The sequence below is a fragment of the Nipponia nippon genome, unplaced genomic scaffold (assembly GCF_047370975.1).
Source record: "Nipponia nippon isolate SJK-2023a ecotype South Korea unplaced genomic scaffold, ASM4737097v1 scaffold_37, whole genome shotgun sequence".
NCBI lineage: Eukaryota > Metazoa > Chordata > Aves > Pelecaniformes > Threskiornithidae > Nipponia > Nipponia nippon.
This window is the reverse complement of record NW_028262355.1, coordinates 308,982-324,952: the sequence shown is the minus strand read 5'-3', so window position 1 is coordinate 324,952 and position 15,971 is coordinate 308,982. Positions and strand designations below refer to the sequence as shown.

The window sequence follows — 15,971 nt, the reverse complement described above, 5'->3', positions numbered from 1 at the left end:
TCTCATTAACGCAGCTCTGCGATGCTGAACAGCTGCTGAATCCCAACGCAATTAAAAATAAGCTGCCGTAAAAATAGTCACGTATTTGTGACTGGGGAAGAACAACCACCGGGCCAGCAAGTGAACTGTCGGAGGCATCATTTTGACGTTTAAAGATGTTTTTAAGAGCAGCTGCACCCTCGCCTCCCCAGTGGATTCCCAGTCCCCAGCTTGTGGCCGGTGGGTGGCTGTGGTGGAAGGACAGACCCTCGCATGGAGGCCACCACGAGCAGCTCCCTCGGGTTCAGGTTCTTCTTCAAATAAAACCACGTAAAAGGCCGGCCACAGCGGCTGGGACCCACAAGGGCACTTACCTACCTGAGCACTGGCTTAAACGCCAGCCTCTAAACTTGAGGTCCTCCTCTAAACTTGAGGTCCTCCTCAGCTTGAAGACATCTGCACCATCTCTATGGTGCCACCTGCACCATGTCACACCATCTGTATTATTAACTGCAGCAATGCTCCCTTTTTTCTCTTTTGCAAATAAGTAACATCTGCAAATTCATTGAAATACCCGATGGTTAACCTTGCACTGAAATGATTCTTCCAACACCTGCAAGAAGAAGCAGTTTGCAGAAGTCACCGTGTTGCTCACGAGGTCTAAATTCCCTCCCCGTGATCCCAAGCACTCAGATGGCCTGCGCCAGCCAAAGCAAAGCTCGGTGAAAAGCCACCCAACACCAAATAACCCCAGAATGCAAATATTCACACAATGCATGCGTTAATTCAGGTGTTCGTGATCATTTGCAGAAGAAACCTAGATGCTAGTACTGGAATAAACACTTCAAGTCTCATAATAAGTAAAATAACTACACGTGACCAAGCAAGGAAGGCTCAGGCCTTAAATTTTATTGTTATAGATGAGAAATAAATCTGGCTTGTGATCGGCTCAGCACACTCAGGTAACAAATTAAAGCCACCCCTCTCGTTCTCCCCCTTTTCCCAGCACGTGATGCCGAGGTTTTGGAACGTTAAATAACAGCTCACGAACCGAGATGGAAAATCCGGAGCAGCGGCAATAAGCTCCATTTGCTTCCTGTGAAGTTAATATTAGACTTTAACTGTGGGCCCCCAAGCTCCCACTCCTCCTTAGAAGATAATATTCAAAAGCAAAACTGTTACTTTCATGGCCATAATAAATAGTCCCGTACGCCTCCGGTGAAGACGTTCAGGCCGAACGTAACAACGCACGGAAAATGGCTTCTCGTTTCAGAGGACGTGGCGACTGACGTCCGCCGAGGAAAACGCTGGCGTGGTTTGATCGCTGCTGATTTCACGTGTCAGCGCCTCTCCGTGTTTAACCCAACGGTAGCAAGTAGTTGCTGAATCTGTCAGAAGAGAGTTTGAAAAGTCAGCTCTCCCATTGCTGATCTTATCCTTCACATTTAAACTCCATCGGCTCCCAAACATCTAATTTTCAGTTGATGCCTCCGGCCGCAGCGTTTGTGCATCTCCCATGGGAGATGGGCGTTATCCGCTCCTCCCAGGGTGGCACCAGGGAGCGACGGGGCACAACTGTGGCTGCTGCCGCCTCCTCCTCTCTGGGCACACACTCACTTGAGCACCGGCGATCCCATTCCCAGCCTTTGTGGGCCGCTGCCGGGCGCACGGCGCAGCTGAGCGGGACCACGGGCGGTGAGTCGTGGGCTGCCGGGGCCAGATTCGGATCCGCTCCGCTGCAGGGGCGGCCGCTTCTTCAGCGTCTGTGTTTCTCCCACCACGAGTAAAAGTGCTGAGCTTTAGTTGAGGTATATCAATAATCTGCAACACACTGGAAACCAGCCCTCTGTTTCTCCCTTGTTTCCCTTTTCTAAACCACCATCGGGGATGTCCAAATGCTCGAAGCAAAGACCAGAGCCCAATGGCTTTGCCTTCCAGATGCCTTCTCCACCCCTGCCCCAGGACTTCCACCCCATCCCATCAATGCAGCCGGCAGCCTTCCCATCTATGCTGCTCATCAGCTGGAGTAACGGCATTTCCATCAGCCTAAGGAGAGATTTTCTCAATAAGAACAAGTTTTTGGGCTTGTCAATGCCTTGCACAAGCTCTCCTACAGCTAAACCTGTACTTGATCCCACCAAGAACAGAAACCAGGGTTAATACAGTAAATGCTGCTGTTCTCATCCGAGTCTCACACGAGTTTTCCTCACATCTCAGAACGTTTAGTACATTGCTTGTTAAAAGGGTAGAAATAATTCGTATACGAATAATAGTTAAATACGGACCTTGGAGTTACTAAGTACAGTAGTTTCTCTTTTACAAAGAGAGACCTGTGCTGGGGAGCACAGTGACACGATGGCAAAGAAAGCAGAGATTGGCTTTTATAACACTATTTACAAGTTTTCCATTTAAAAAACTGCCCAGTTGGATTAAATATAAGTATAGAACATTTCTTCCCTATACAAACTCTTGTTAGCTGATCAATTATTAAGGTGCTCAGAAGTGTGGATGAAAACAGAAGTTACAGCAGATCAGTCGTGTTTGTGTCTATTTACAAACCGCGCTCCGTCGCCTGCTGACGCCAGCATCTTCCAAAGAAGCTGGAAGCAAAGTGGCCAGTTACGAACCTAATGCCACAGGAACTGTTGTTTTCTTCACATCATCTTTGTTAGAAGGTAAAACAGTAGTACTTTCATTCCTTTTCTCATTAGCAAAGGCGGGTGCCCTTGCTGAGTCTGTGTAGCTGGTGGCGCCAGGCAGCATCGCACCATGAGACACCCTGTTTCTAGCTCTCGACTCCTGTCCAGCCCTTCCCACCAGAATTTGCTGGTCTGCTGGGCAGCTGCCCGAGCCAGGACTTGCAGCACCAGGTTGTTACACCGAAATGCATCGCATGGGGCCTCCTAAGTACTCGGAGAGCTCAGATCTACCCCGTACAACAGAAGGGAGAATTTACGCGCGAGAAACCAAACAAGGAGAATGCGCTTAGCAAAAATTTGGTCTTCCAATCAGAAAAAATAAAATCCCAAGTGGCCCATATTTTGTAGGTCAAATTCCTTCCCCATTAACATTCTCGAAGAGTTATTTTCTGTCTGATGGCCCAACTCTACCTCTAGTTCCATTCTCTGCTGACTGACGGCTGACGACAGACACTGCCTGGTATCGCTTCTCTCCGTACCACCTGGACTCACATGGGTGCCTCAGAGGAGCTCAAAGTTTGGCGTTTTTGGGAACCCGTTAAAACCCGGAGGGTATCTGACCACAATGAAAATGCTGATTTTGTCCTCGTCATTTTAAGATGCTATAGAAAAAGAAAGGAAAAGAAGTTGATTTGAGTTCTGTTTGTAAACTTATCGTGTACTGGCATCTTTCCCTCATACATTTAAGTTTCAAACAGGTCCCAGAGATTGCAAGGCAAGAGTGTTAAGGCAGTATAAGAAACTCAGTATTTCATTCACACCTCTTGATTCCCTTAAAGGTATTTCTAAGGCATCAAAAGGGGCATGTGGTTTGTGCTCGCCTTTTCAGAAAAAGGCATTCGGTATAGTGTAAAAAACGGATGCTCAATGACAGACGGAAGCCACTCAGCCCCGGGCAATGGCCACACCATCAGAGAGGAACAGGGAGATAGAGCGGGGTTTCCTGGGTGCGGGTTCCTCACCATCGCTCTTTCTGGTACACCTCTGTTTGTACAATCTCACCGGGGTGCTCAGATATGCAGGCCCCGTTGATGTCATTGAGCTTGTTGTCTGGAAGATCCTCGGGTTTTGTGCAAAGTTTCAGTGCCCTGGAGATGAAGACATCCAAGTCAAACTCAGGGTCTGTTTCACTGTTCACCTCCGTGGGTTCTTTGTGGAGATGGTGAGGAGAAGACGGCAGGCTCCGTTCCTGAATCTCCGGATGAGGACTGGGACACTCGAGACCCACCTGCGTGCTCTTCACCCACTGAGCAATCTCCAGAAAGAGGTTGGATGGTTCTTCTTCCAGCGATAGCTCAGCTGCGGGTGCTATGGTTGCTCTTTTCCAGTGGGATAAATCTAAAATTAGCTTGGGCTCTGAGTAATGATGGGGCTTATTGTCTCTCCACAGCAATTTGTCCAAGTAGGAAGGTGACCCCACTTTGTAATCACACGATTTCCCACAATCGGCATCAAATACTCGGTCCATGGATGAGTGGGATAGCTCCAAGAACCTCTCCGAGCTGCTTTGTGAGTATTTCCGCGGATCAACTTGCACTTCTTCAGCGATGGATTCGGACCCTGCCCGGGGGTCCCGCTGAACCTCATCCATGTCGTGATATTTATCGTGTCTCCATTCCAAATCAGAGGAGAGGCTTACGTGATACCTGCGAAAGACAATCTGCTATTAGGCACGCAGATGATGGCTTCCTTAGAACCAGCGGTGCTCAAACAGATATGCCGCTATTTTTACCTTTTTCTTGCTGATATGCCACTTACCTACAAATCTTTAAGTTCTTATTAATATTAGAGACCGTTTTCTTGCGCGTTAAAAAAAGGCAGGGAGGCTGAGTAATTTATGAGGAGTCTGAGGCTGGCCCAGGCTGCTTGGACAGGACCATCGTGGGATTAAAACACAATTAACAATATTAATAATCAAACTGTCCCTCAGCCCAGAGACCAGCACCCACAGTGCGAGTGCTCCCTGTTTGTGGCCATAAAAGCGAAAAAGATGAGCTTAAATCCCCACTGAGATGGGACATCACCAGATTACGCTGACTTTGTGGACCAAAAGCATCCCTGAAGGGTCACCTTGCTAAGTGATAAATTCTCCAGCCAGTCGAACTCCCTTGATTGCAATTACCCGACAACACCCACTCTTAGACACGGTTTTCAAAGCGACATCTAATTTACCGGCTCCTAACCGAGCTGCTTTTAAAAGATGTGTTATCCCAGGTATTGGAGCTCTATGTCCTGGCAATGAAACGCTCTTCAGGTGTCTCACAACGCACAGGCAAAATCATTTCCCGCCTCTAAAACGCTCAGCTTTGTGTTGCAGAATTTATGGCCCTATAGCAGATGTCCCCAGCTGGCTGGCAGGACCAACAGTCTAGGTCCCACCTTCTTGCGTCGCACCAAGAAAACCAAGAGAGGAAAAAGGTGACGAGGTGACCTCCAGCAACTGGTTTGCTGCTTTGGGGACTACAACTGGCACGGATTCCGGAGCTGTGGAAGGATGACACTGAAGACATATCCTGAGAAAAGCTTCCAGCTTTCCTCTTTACCTAATTTACGTGGTTGTCCCCCCACCCAGCCTCCACCCTGATATTTGTTCACCCAGGCAAAGAGATTAATAATAGTGAAGGCAAGGGATTTCTTTAGATTATTTTTTTCAATGCTGGTGAAATATAGTGGATTAAGAAGGTGAGGAGATTTAATTGCTACGCAGAGAGGAACAATGCTGCAGACATCCTCAGCCAGCTCACCCTGCTCAGCTGGAAGGAGCTCTATGGGAAAGTGAACCTAATTAATTCTTAGCTGCTTGTTTTGTCCTACCTGCTCCGGTACCGGGACTGGCCTAGTAACTGGGTTAATCATCTAGGACATGAAAGACCTCAGCTCAAGGCTTTGATCTGCTCTAAACTTCCTGTACGACTTTCAGCAAACCATTCAAAAGTCAACACAATTAAGGATTTTTTTAAGACCCCAGATCTGTGGCCTCTGGGGTTTACGCACCTTGAAAAGTGATAAATATAGAGCTCCAAATCAGGCCCGGTCCCCAAAAGGAACAAGAATTATGTTATTTTATAACTTGTGTTATAGGGACGGAGGACAGAGGGAAGAACCGTAACGTCACTTAAACAGATGTAACTCAAACGAAGACAACGGAGGCTGTGAATAAAACCAAGAGCAGAAAGATACTCAGTAACTGGAACGTGCAGACTCAGTATCTACTCCCTGCAGAAATCAATGACGAACCTCTCGTTGGCTTCAGCAAGGTTAGGCTAGAATTACACCGTGGCATAAAGAAGGAAAAGCAGGTGTCTTTCGTGGGTCTGGAACTTGTGTGACTGAACCCAAACATGAGCAGGTCAGAGACTCACCAGTCAGGTTCTGCCTAAAGAATTTAAGCCAGTATCTGGTCTCTGGCCCAGTCTCGGGTACCATACCTGTCCCAGTTAGACATCTGGCTCTGGTTGGCTTCCATCAGCAAAATATCATCAATCTCATCCTCAATCCGGAACGGATGCTGAGACACTGGTTCATCCTCCGGGCAGGAATACGGATTCATGTAAGGATGCTGCAGACCCATCTCAGCCGTTAATCGATCCATAGGGTTAAATGTCAGTATTTTCTCCAGAAAATCAATAGCTGTGAAGCAGAGAGAAACAAGCTCACTAATTCCTCAAAAGCAATACCAGCTTCCTTTCCAGGATGAGCCTCGCGAATCCCCCATAACAAATCCCCTCAAAGTAAGAAAGGAATTAAAGGTCACATCTCGCGTGCATCTAAAACGGGCACTTCTGTCCTAGCTGCATCCATCTTAGCCCCCACAGGAGCTGCATGCTTGCGGTGGAGCAATCCTGCAGCCCGCAGGCGTCAGTTCATCCAGCAAGGCAGGAGAAATAACTGTGAGAGCATCGCACCTCCACAGGACAGCATCGACCTGTTACACCCGCTGCTGCGATCCCGGGCCAGAACGCTAAGCTCTTACCCCAAGAAGACCTTTGGATGGTGTTGGGATTTGATTCCACGCTCCCAGATCCATTTGACAAGCACGCTGCATTTCAGGCAACCGATTGCACACCTTTACGTGCAACTGAAGCGGGATTAGATTTAACATGCAATTTTTAAAAGTTCTCAGCATAGCAAAACTATGAAACTATTTTGCCCGTTAATATTTAAAGAAACCTGAGTGCCTAAAATTATTTTAGAAAGACCGTGGAGCATGAACTCTTTCTACGATGACGAAGGAGGAAATTAAGCACAATTAAAGTGACTAAGATTAACTCTAAATGTATAGGGTTTATTGTGATTTCTTTGATGATCATCTTAAAGGTCTTCTCCAACCTAAATGAGTCTACGATTCCACGATTTCTTTTGCTGAGATTATGGGAAAAGCTCAAACCCTGTCATTAAAGACGTTGCTTATTCGGTTGATTCTTGGTGCATGGGAGAGTCCTTTAGAGTTCACATAATACAAATAGGAATACGCCTTTCTTTTGCATTGTACCTTCAGAAATATCCCCATTAAAGACTTAATTGTGTGAATGGGACCATTTCTTCAGGGGCAAAATCACTCAGCAGAAAGGAAGGGCCACACCTCTTGCCTCCGTGCTTAAATATTAACCAATATCCAATTGTCTCCCATGGGATTATTTCACTGCTTGGACTAATTAAGTCGGAAGGAATCAATAGCTTCATAAGGTCACCGACTGTGGGCAACAAGCATGGTGGAATGATATATTATGAGTTAGATATTACAATATATTACTGGTCAGAGAGGCAGGAAAATGTCGATGAATTATGTAAGGGGTGCAGGTGACCTTTCTTCCCGCAGTAACGACAGGGAATAAATCCATTCCTGCTTGCCAGAGGCTGACGCGGTCTCTGGGTAACCCAGGCCAATGGGTATTGCATTGCCAAGCCCATACAGCAGACGTCTTATAATGAAGAATTACGCCAGCGAACATAAGCCGGGCTTGGTCTTGATGTCTTCTCAAAAGCAGGTGGCCAGGTCCACCAGCCCAGTTTAAGCCCTGGAAGGAGCTCAGAAGAGCTGACGTGCCCTGGTCCACACTGCTCAACTCCGGCTGCTGCCCTGCAAGCTCTCACTGCCTACAAAGCTGTTCCAGGCAAAAGTTCAGGTCCAAAAGCCTGTGGTTTGCAGCCCCTTCGCAACAACACGCTGCTGATATTTTTTAAGCTTTACCCGAAGGAGGGAAGTGGCTGAAGTATTCAAGCATTGCAGGCTGCCACAGCCTGACACGAGAGAGTCCTCTTGGGGAGCCCTCATCGCTCTCTGCAACTGCCTGAAAGGAGGCTGGAGCCGGGGGGGTCGGTCTCTTCTCCCCAGGAACAAGCGATGGGACGAGAGGGAACGGCCTCAAGCTGCGCCAGGGGAGGTTTGGGTTGGATATTAGGAAAAAATTCACCGAAAGGGCTGTCAGGCCCTGGCACAGGCTGCCCAGGGCAGGGGCTGAGTCCCCATCCCTGGAGGTATTTAAAAGCCGGGTAGACGTGGTGCTTAGGGACATGGTTTGGTGGTGGGCTTGGCAGTGCTGGGTTAATGGTTGGACTCGATGATCTTAAGGGTTTTTTCCAACCTTAACGATTCTGTGATTCTATGATTCTATGTCCAAGCCTCAGAGCACTCGGACAACATTTCTGCCTGTAGCAACTATCTCATGGAGTTCAGATATTTGTGAAGTACAAACATTTCTTTTCTTGTAGTATCCAACTGCGTTCATGCAAAAAGCACAGCAAGAAAATGAACAGGGCTTGAAAATAACCTCTAGGCTGAACCCTCACTTACAGCTCTAGAAGAGGCACAGGAAGGCAGGGATGCACCTTGACAGTGTCTTGGAATAGTCTTGGAAGACTATTTCACCCTTATTTCTGTGTGAGCTACCTGCGAGAAAGCTACTGCACCACGAGTGCTGTCCTGCAGCCCATGCCTTCCCCGGTGGGATGGCAAGCAGGACCTGGGGGGACGGCGGTGAGCTCCAGGTGGAAGCAGGCTCTGCAGACCCTCAGATATCTGAACTCTCATTCACCAGCATTCACGCACTTGGCCTTATACGATGATAATTCCTGTGACTCCCTGGGGAAATAGGTCTGAAAACATGGCAGCCGGGAGAGGTTCCGGGAGAAGTCCTGGGAGAAGTCCCAGGAGAAGGACATGGCCGAAGCCAGCGGGCACTACGGTACCTTCACTGTCCACTTCGGGGAGCAGCTTGCGCAGCGGCTTCCTCACTTCCCAGGTGCTGTTGATGAACGTGGGCATCACTTTGAGCAGCTCCTCTTTGTCTTCCTCGTGGATAACGGGGATTGTCTCCAGGATAAGCTGCATCTGTTCCAGCTCGTGACCCCCTAAACAGGTAGAAAACAGGCAGTGAGTTGAGACCCAGCAGTTAAATCGGGGTGGGGGCGGTGGTATTATCAGCCACTCTCCTGCACAGCCACCCCTCTGAAATGAGCCACGTCACCGCAGTGCCGCATCTCCCGCCAGCCCCTCCACGCTGATGCGTCCCCGCATCAGCCACCGCTCTTTGCTCCAAGGAAGATGTGGTGGGACTCCCAGCTGGATCACCTCTTTTTCAAGGCGAAAGAGTTAACCTAGACAATTTGCCTTCTTGGTGAAACCACGCCGAGGCTGTCCGCGCAGCTTCTCGATTAACCTAGCCATCTATTTAAAATGGCTACGAAGCAGAAACCGTATCCGACTGAAATCACGGAGCTATTATCCATCGGTGGGGGCCATCCTGCATGATGGAAGGAGACAGATATTGGCTCTAACGGCCTCAAAACTGACAACCCTCTTTAAGCAATACTATGGCTGGGCTTGTTCGTAACCCCAAATGATGCATCCCGGCTCACGCGGCCGTCACCACGTGTCCCTGCCACGCGCTGTGCTACACCGAGAAGCAAAGCCCCTCTGTGCAGCGGTGACAAAAAGCGCGGCCGCAACCCCAATGATAACAAAGAGATCGTGAACTTGGCTCCAGGGGTCCCAAAGCTTCATCTTTAAATGAATGCAAGTGCCTGACCTCTGCGCTCTCCCGATGGAAAAGGGGTTTTCTGACCGGGTCCCACCTGGCTGCTGGGCACCAAGTCAAGGCTCTGATGGTGATGATCCCCACAACTGCGATGAGCAATCATCTATTTTTAAACCCTTTTCCTTCAGGACATATTTATCCATGCATCCCTAAGCCCCCGCTCAGGACTGGCTACCAGTCAGTGAGAGGAGAGAAGCAGCAGCGCCAGCGGAGCGAAGCCAACCACCTCGTTAATGAACGTTAATCCCATTCTTCAGCGCGCTATTGGACATGACCAAGAGCTCCACGGCTGATTTCCAGCTTCCTACGTGTACAGAGAAGCAGCCTGGCAGAAATACTGAGTTGCGCTATTGATTTTCTGTCTGCCAGAAACACCGCTTATAAATATTCTGTCATTAGAGGCAGGCCTACCCATTAAGACAGCGAGCTGGCTGGGGCAGACAAACCCAATAGGGATTTTTGGGCTACCAAGTCCCTTGCTGTCCCACTGATGGATTTTAGGCTGGTGCAGGAGGTTTCCAGGCTCACATCCATGGAGCTGACCCCAATCACCCCTCCCCGGTTAAAGACACATCCAAACGTCGAGGTTGGGAAAGGGTCTCAACCCATCATGGCCTCATCACTCCAACAAGGTTTGGTTCAACGCCATCGTGGCCACTTTCACCCCGAACGGCAGAGCTCCGAGCCAGGACACGGCAATGAACTTGGACAACCCCAAACCAACACTGACATCAGCACGGCTGGTCACCATCACACCACACGTCCGCTCAGAACAAAGCCCCAGAAGAAGACAGAGCGATAGGAAAAGCAAAAAAGACAGAGGGCCACTCTCCTAATATCAATCCTGGGCAAATGAATTCACTTTCCTATAGAAAAACTAATTTTAGGTCATTTAGAGCTTCACAGCATGGCTCCAGGAGAAACTGAAGATGACTGTCAGGAAACAAACAGCTTGTTAGTCAGGCTAATTCCCAAACTGTGATCAAAATTACACGGCATTAAAGGTCACAAACTCCTCTCCGTGAGCTCCAGCCACCGCTCACTGAAGGTACCCGGCAGCCGAAGGCACCGTTTAGTCACACAAAGAAGCTGCTAACGCTGCAAGTGTTGAATTATGGCTCTCAGGAACCCAATTCTCCACCGTTATCCTCTGTTTATGTAATTCCTAGGGATCTTCTGGAGGCATTAATTCCTGCAAAGAAAAACACGGACTACAGACAGAATAAACGCAATGTGCTGTTGTTACCCGAGGAGAGAACAAAGAGCTCTGCATTGTGTCTTGGAAAAGGGAACCCTTCCCTGGGTTTGGAACCAAGTTCTGGCTGAGCACCCGAGCCCTGCTTAGCACCTCCTCTGGGAGCAAGCACTGATCCCATGGGAAAAGCCACCGCGCCACCTCCCAGCGCTCGGTCACGGGCGCAGCCCCACTGGTGAACCCCGTGGAGATCTTCAAGGACAGGCGGCTTTTCTTTATCTCCTGTTTTCTCTTGCTTCCACTGGCGACGCTTTCGGATCTGCTTCAGCAGCAGAGGGTGGAGAAGTCACTGAAGGGACCTGTAGCTGCTCAGTCATGGATGCTCTTCCCTGTTTTCCATGCTGCTCATAGTGGGGAGCTCTCCAAAGGTCTGTGAACCAGATTTTAGCTGCTGGAGACGTGCTACGCTCCTGGAAGCTTTGGGTTAGCCAAATTTCTTGTGCTCTCCCAGGGCTCTGCCAAACCCAAAGCTGCTCCTGCCACTGCGTCACCCAGAGAAGGGGCTGCGGGGCGGGCAAGGGGGCCGGGGGGGTCCCTCTCTGCTGGGTGTTCATGAATTTGTGTAGGAGAATGAAAGCAGCGAGTGACATCTGTTCCTAATAACCGATCACCTTAATTTAACTGCGTTGCTTAAGCACCCCAGATAGACTACTGAGTTAATTATATTGACTTATGCTAAGCACCCAATTTAAATTGTGCCGCTGACGCATACTCAAAAACCAATTTATCCAGTGTAAGGCAATTACTGGAGGTTTGCAACTTTCTGGGAACTACATCGCTGTTATTTCCCATGGGGTGTTTGCTGGTGAGCCAGGACTCTCCCACAGTCTCGGCCTGCAGCGATGCGGGGGGCTGCAGCTGGCTGGGGGCAAACTCCTTCTCCCAAGCAATGAAGAGAAAAACAGAAGCAAAGACGAACCTGTGCTGCCACGCAAGTGTTTTTGCCAGTTTTAGCTATTCTGAGTGGTTGGGTTTTATTCTCCTCCTCTACGGACACCAGCAGATGAAAGATGGTACGTGGCATGGGACACCATGGGCCCCACTGCCGGGCTCCCACCCCGGCTCTTCTTTACTTACTGGTGTAGGACGAGGTCAGGAAAACGGGGCACAAGGCCAGGACCTTCCCATAACAACTCTACAGACTATTTTTAAAGCAACCCCGAAAGGAATACATATTTTGAGCTTTGGTTTTGATCCCCACCCATTAACTAAGTATCCTGCCATCATCTGGGGGTTTAATTGAGTGATTGCACAGGGCTGGAAAGCAGAGAAGCAGGGATGCTCGCTGAGCCCAGTCTGTGATCTCCCAAAGCCCATCTTCCTGATCTCTAACCTGCTGTGGACTCTCAGGAACCAACCTGCAAAGTCGGTTCCCATACAGCTGCTGCGAGGCATCTCGCTGGGGCAGCCGGGACAGGATTGATCTCACCTGTAGCCACGTGCAGCACCAGCGTGGGCACTTCAGCTTGTTCTCCAGATGCTCTTTATGAACAGTAGAGTGGAAAAAATAAATATTTCTAAGGCACAACCTCAGCTGAAGGCAGACAGCTGACAGAGGCCAGATGAACCACATCCTGGAGCTGCCTTTGTCTCTGCCTGGACCATGAAGGGAGCTTTAGGGACCACCTCGGACACCTAGGCAGTAGATGGCTGGTGTCAGCCAAGGTAGCTTCTACCCCTGCGGTCCACAAACAGCACGAAAACCAAGCTGGAGCTGAGACAGGGGTCAAGCACAGTTTGGAAAAGCAGGATAACGATGAGTGGGGATGGCCAGAGAAGGACCCGAACAAGCCACTCTTGTTTCGCTGTTTGACATGAGGAAGAAGTATAGGAAAATTAGGACATTAGGAAAAGGTTCTTCACCCAGAGGGTGGTGGAGCACTGGAACAGGCTCCCCCGGGAGGCAGTGACGGCGCAAAGCCTCACAACATTCAAGAAGCATTTGGACAACGCCCTCAGACACATGGTGTGAGTTTTGGGGTTGTCCTATGCAGGGACAGGAGTTGGCCTTGATGATCCTTGTGGGTCTCTTCCACCTCAGGACATTCTATGATTCTATGAAAAAAGAGATTGACTTAAGAGTCCAAAAGGATTTCGTTGGGGCTCCAGCTACACCCAGTTTAATACGAGGCGGCGCGTTGCTCTGGTCTGGTGCAAATCATGCAGGACCAGGACCCTGCCATCTGCACTGGGGTTTGCTTCTGCTGCTCTGGTTTACCTGGGGCTAGTTCGGGTCCGGTGCCCTGGACTGGCAGTGCCTTAGCTCTGTCCTGGAAAGGCATCGTCCAGTTTGCTTCCACCCAAAAAGCTTGGAGACTCTTCCACGGTGCAAACCATGGCTCAGCAAGGCGAAGCGGCTGGCAGAGCCGCCTCGGGAGCGCAGTTACACGCAGTATCTCCCAGTGAGACCAGAAAATGCCCTGCACCTGCAGGGACAAGTGGCACGTGGAGACGTCCCTGCTCCTGGAATATATCCCGAGGAGGCGGCAGGAGCAGCCAGGTCTGCTGCCTAATTTTCAGAGCTGAAGTCCCTGGACTTGAAAATTTTGGGGAGGGGAGACCGTGGACAAGAGGAAGGAAGGCAAGGGAGGCAATTTTAATGATCTCTTTGAAATGATATCAACTGCTTAATTTTCAGCTTTCACAAAAGAAATATGGAAGCTGCAAGCGGGAACGAGGAGGGAGCAACAGAGCAGCTGCCATCAAACACCGGCTGCAGAGCTCTGCGGAGCACTGAAATATTTGTGAAGAAAATGTCTTCTCCATTATTAATGGGTCTAATTATTTATTTACACAACTCTGTGAACAGCTGCTGACAAAATGCGTTAAACCTTGTCATTCAAAACACTAATGGGCGATGGAGAGACAACCAAGGAGGAGCATTGCCGCAGACCTTGGGCAGGGAGGCAGCTCGGTCAACAGGCAGAGAGCGGCTGCTTCATTCCCGAATGAACGGCTTTGCGTCCCAGCTTGGGACGCACAGCTTTGCTCCCGACAGTAGCATTTTTGGAATTGTATTAAATAAAGATTTGCTCCTCAAGAACATCAGAGTTGAGCTTCAAATGCTGCACCGATAATTATGCGCTCCTTGCCAGTGCTTCTTTTGTCTTCTTTTCCTTGAGCTGCACCGTTACAGCTCCAATTCCCACTTATAGGAAAATCCTGAAATTGGGTAGTGGCATTCAAATGTCTTCCCTCAAAGAAAATAAATACCTTGAAGACACCAATCACAATTGAAATCCACGGCATAGAGTACAATCCTCTTGCTACAGGGCCACATTATCTCCTGTCCTTATACTCCACCCCAGCATATTTTTTTAGCTTCCTCCCTCCCAACAAAAAGCTCTTATTTTCTGTTGGAAACCCAGAAACAGAAAAAGGTTTTGTTGTTTCATCAGAATTGTTCTTTGTTTGGGGTTTTGCCTTTGGCAGCAGACGGTCCCTGCCCGGCAAGGCTCGGCACAGAGGCACCGTTGACCTTGGCCAGCCTCGGGCACCCCACCGGCCGGTGGCTTCCCACCGGGTGCCACCACACCCGTACCACCACGTGTCCTTCCCGGGCAAGCACAAGAAGGCTGAGTGAAATCAAGACGGTAACTCTTCTCCATCCCCAAGGACCTGCCTCTATCAGGGAAGTCTGCACCAACCAAGGGACCCTCTCATAGCAGAGGTTGTCCAAGTGAAGTTTGTTCTCAAGACGGCTCTCATGTCTAATAACCAACCGTAGGATCCCTGTAGCGATGCTACAAGCGATGCCTTGGCTGGCAAGGAGAGGGGAATTCCCTCTGCCATGCTAAAAAGCCTTCAAATTGGGTAGCAAGGAAGGAAGGAACGAGAAAAAAAATTAATCAACGGGAGCCAGAAACCTACCAGCAAAGAGCATCCTTCCCGTCAGCATCTCGGCCAGGATGCAGCCGGCCGCCCACATATCGATGGCTTTGGTGTAGTTGTTTGGCGAGAGGAGGAGGCGGGGGGAGCGATACCATTTTGTTACTAAGCCTTCGGAAAGGTAACCCTGAAAAAGCAGAGAGACAAAGATGTCAGCAACCTTGCAAGAGAGCTCCTCCGCTCCTCCCCGCTCAGCCCTCACTGCCCACCGCGGCCCCACCATCGGATCCTGCAGAGAAACCTGCCCACCACGCTTGTGCTGCGTCTATGGCAGGCTGCGGTTGTGTGTCTTGCAGGAAGCAAAGAGGTGAGACGTACACCACTGGGAAGAGAGATGCTTCGGTGCTCCAGGAGGCAAAGCGCTTGCTGCTCCCCAAAAACTTATTTGCTGTTTGTCACCCCGGTATTGAAGCATCTTCTGCAAAGGACACATGGCTTTAACAGCACAGATTTGCAGATCATACCTGCCAAAGTTATTTCAGGTCACTATTAGAAGGCTTGGATGTTTTGTACAAATCCCAATTTGACCATCTGAGACATTTTGGAAGCTAAGCACATTATTTAAGTGCTTTGCTGGGTCCCAGCTATAACCCATCAGAGCGTGAAGGAACAGAGTGCTTGGATTTCCAAAAGCTACCAGTTTGCCATCTTTTGCCAATTCCATCTCTAGTTAAGCCTATATCTATAGTCCCTCCATAGCTACCTAAACTGCTGGTAACAGCAAGCTACATGGAGCTGAATTCCCATAAATCCAACTCCCAGCAGAAATTGAATTTTTGAAGGGCAGGAGCTCCCTGCGGAGCCCATGCAACAGCAGCTGCCCAGGGGTCAGCCCTGGCTGGGCACAAACCCACGGCGAGCACCGGGGAACGCACAAGAGGTGGCACGGGGAGCACCCAGGGCTCCCAAGCGGGCAGCACCGAAGGATTCGCTCAGCAGGATCCGGCCTCTCATAGAAGCCAGGTGAGTTCGCCCCACCTGCATCCTCGGGATGCTGCGGCAGTGAACCCCGCTTTGGGATGGGGCACGTGCTGGGAACTGCGGATAAGCCCACGCAGCATCTCACAGGGGTGAGACGTGGGATCTCATAATAAAGAAGAGAACAAGGGGACA

At 49.7% G+C, this 15,971-nt stretch overlaps 1 protein-coding gene across 4 annotated transcripts in view; it reads right to left on the bottom strand.

The window, feature by feature from the left end:
- Nucleotides 1–867: 867 nt before the first annotated feature.
- The window catches only part of MAPK4 (mitogen-activated protein kinase 4), a 48,431-nt gene continuing 33,327 nt past the window's right edge, over nt 868–15,971 (bottom strand). The window contains exons 3-8 of one of the 4 annotated variants that reach the window (XR_015707912.1): nt 14,841–14,985; nt 8,868–9,029; nt 6,107–6,308; nt 3,641–4,324; nt 1,597–3,280; nt 868–1,367 (exon numbers count right to left, since the gene is read on the bottom strand). Coding sequence is in view for 3 of the 4 variants with exons in the window: in XM_087772834.1 (XP_087628960.1) it covers nt 3,268–3,280; nt 3,641–4,324; nt 6,107–6,308; nt 8,868–9,029; nt 14,841–14,985 (1,206 nt within the window). In the remaining variant the exon portion in view is untranslated. Of the gene's footprint in view, nt 4,325–6,106; nt 6,309–8,867; nt 9,030–14,840; nt 14,986–15,971 lie in introns of all 4 variants that reach the window. The other 3 variants (XM_087772834.1, XM_087772836.1, XM_087772835.1) reach the window with 3 other exon arrangements.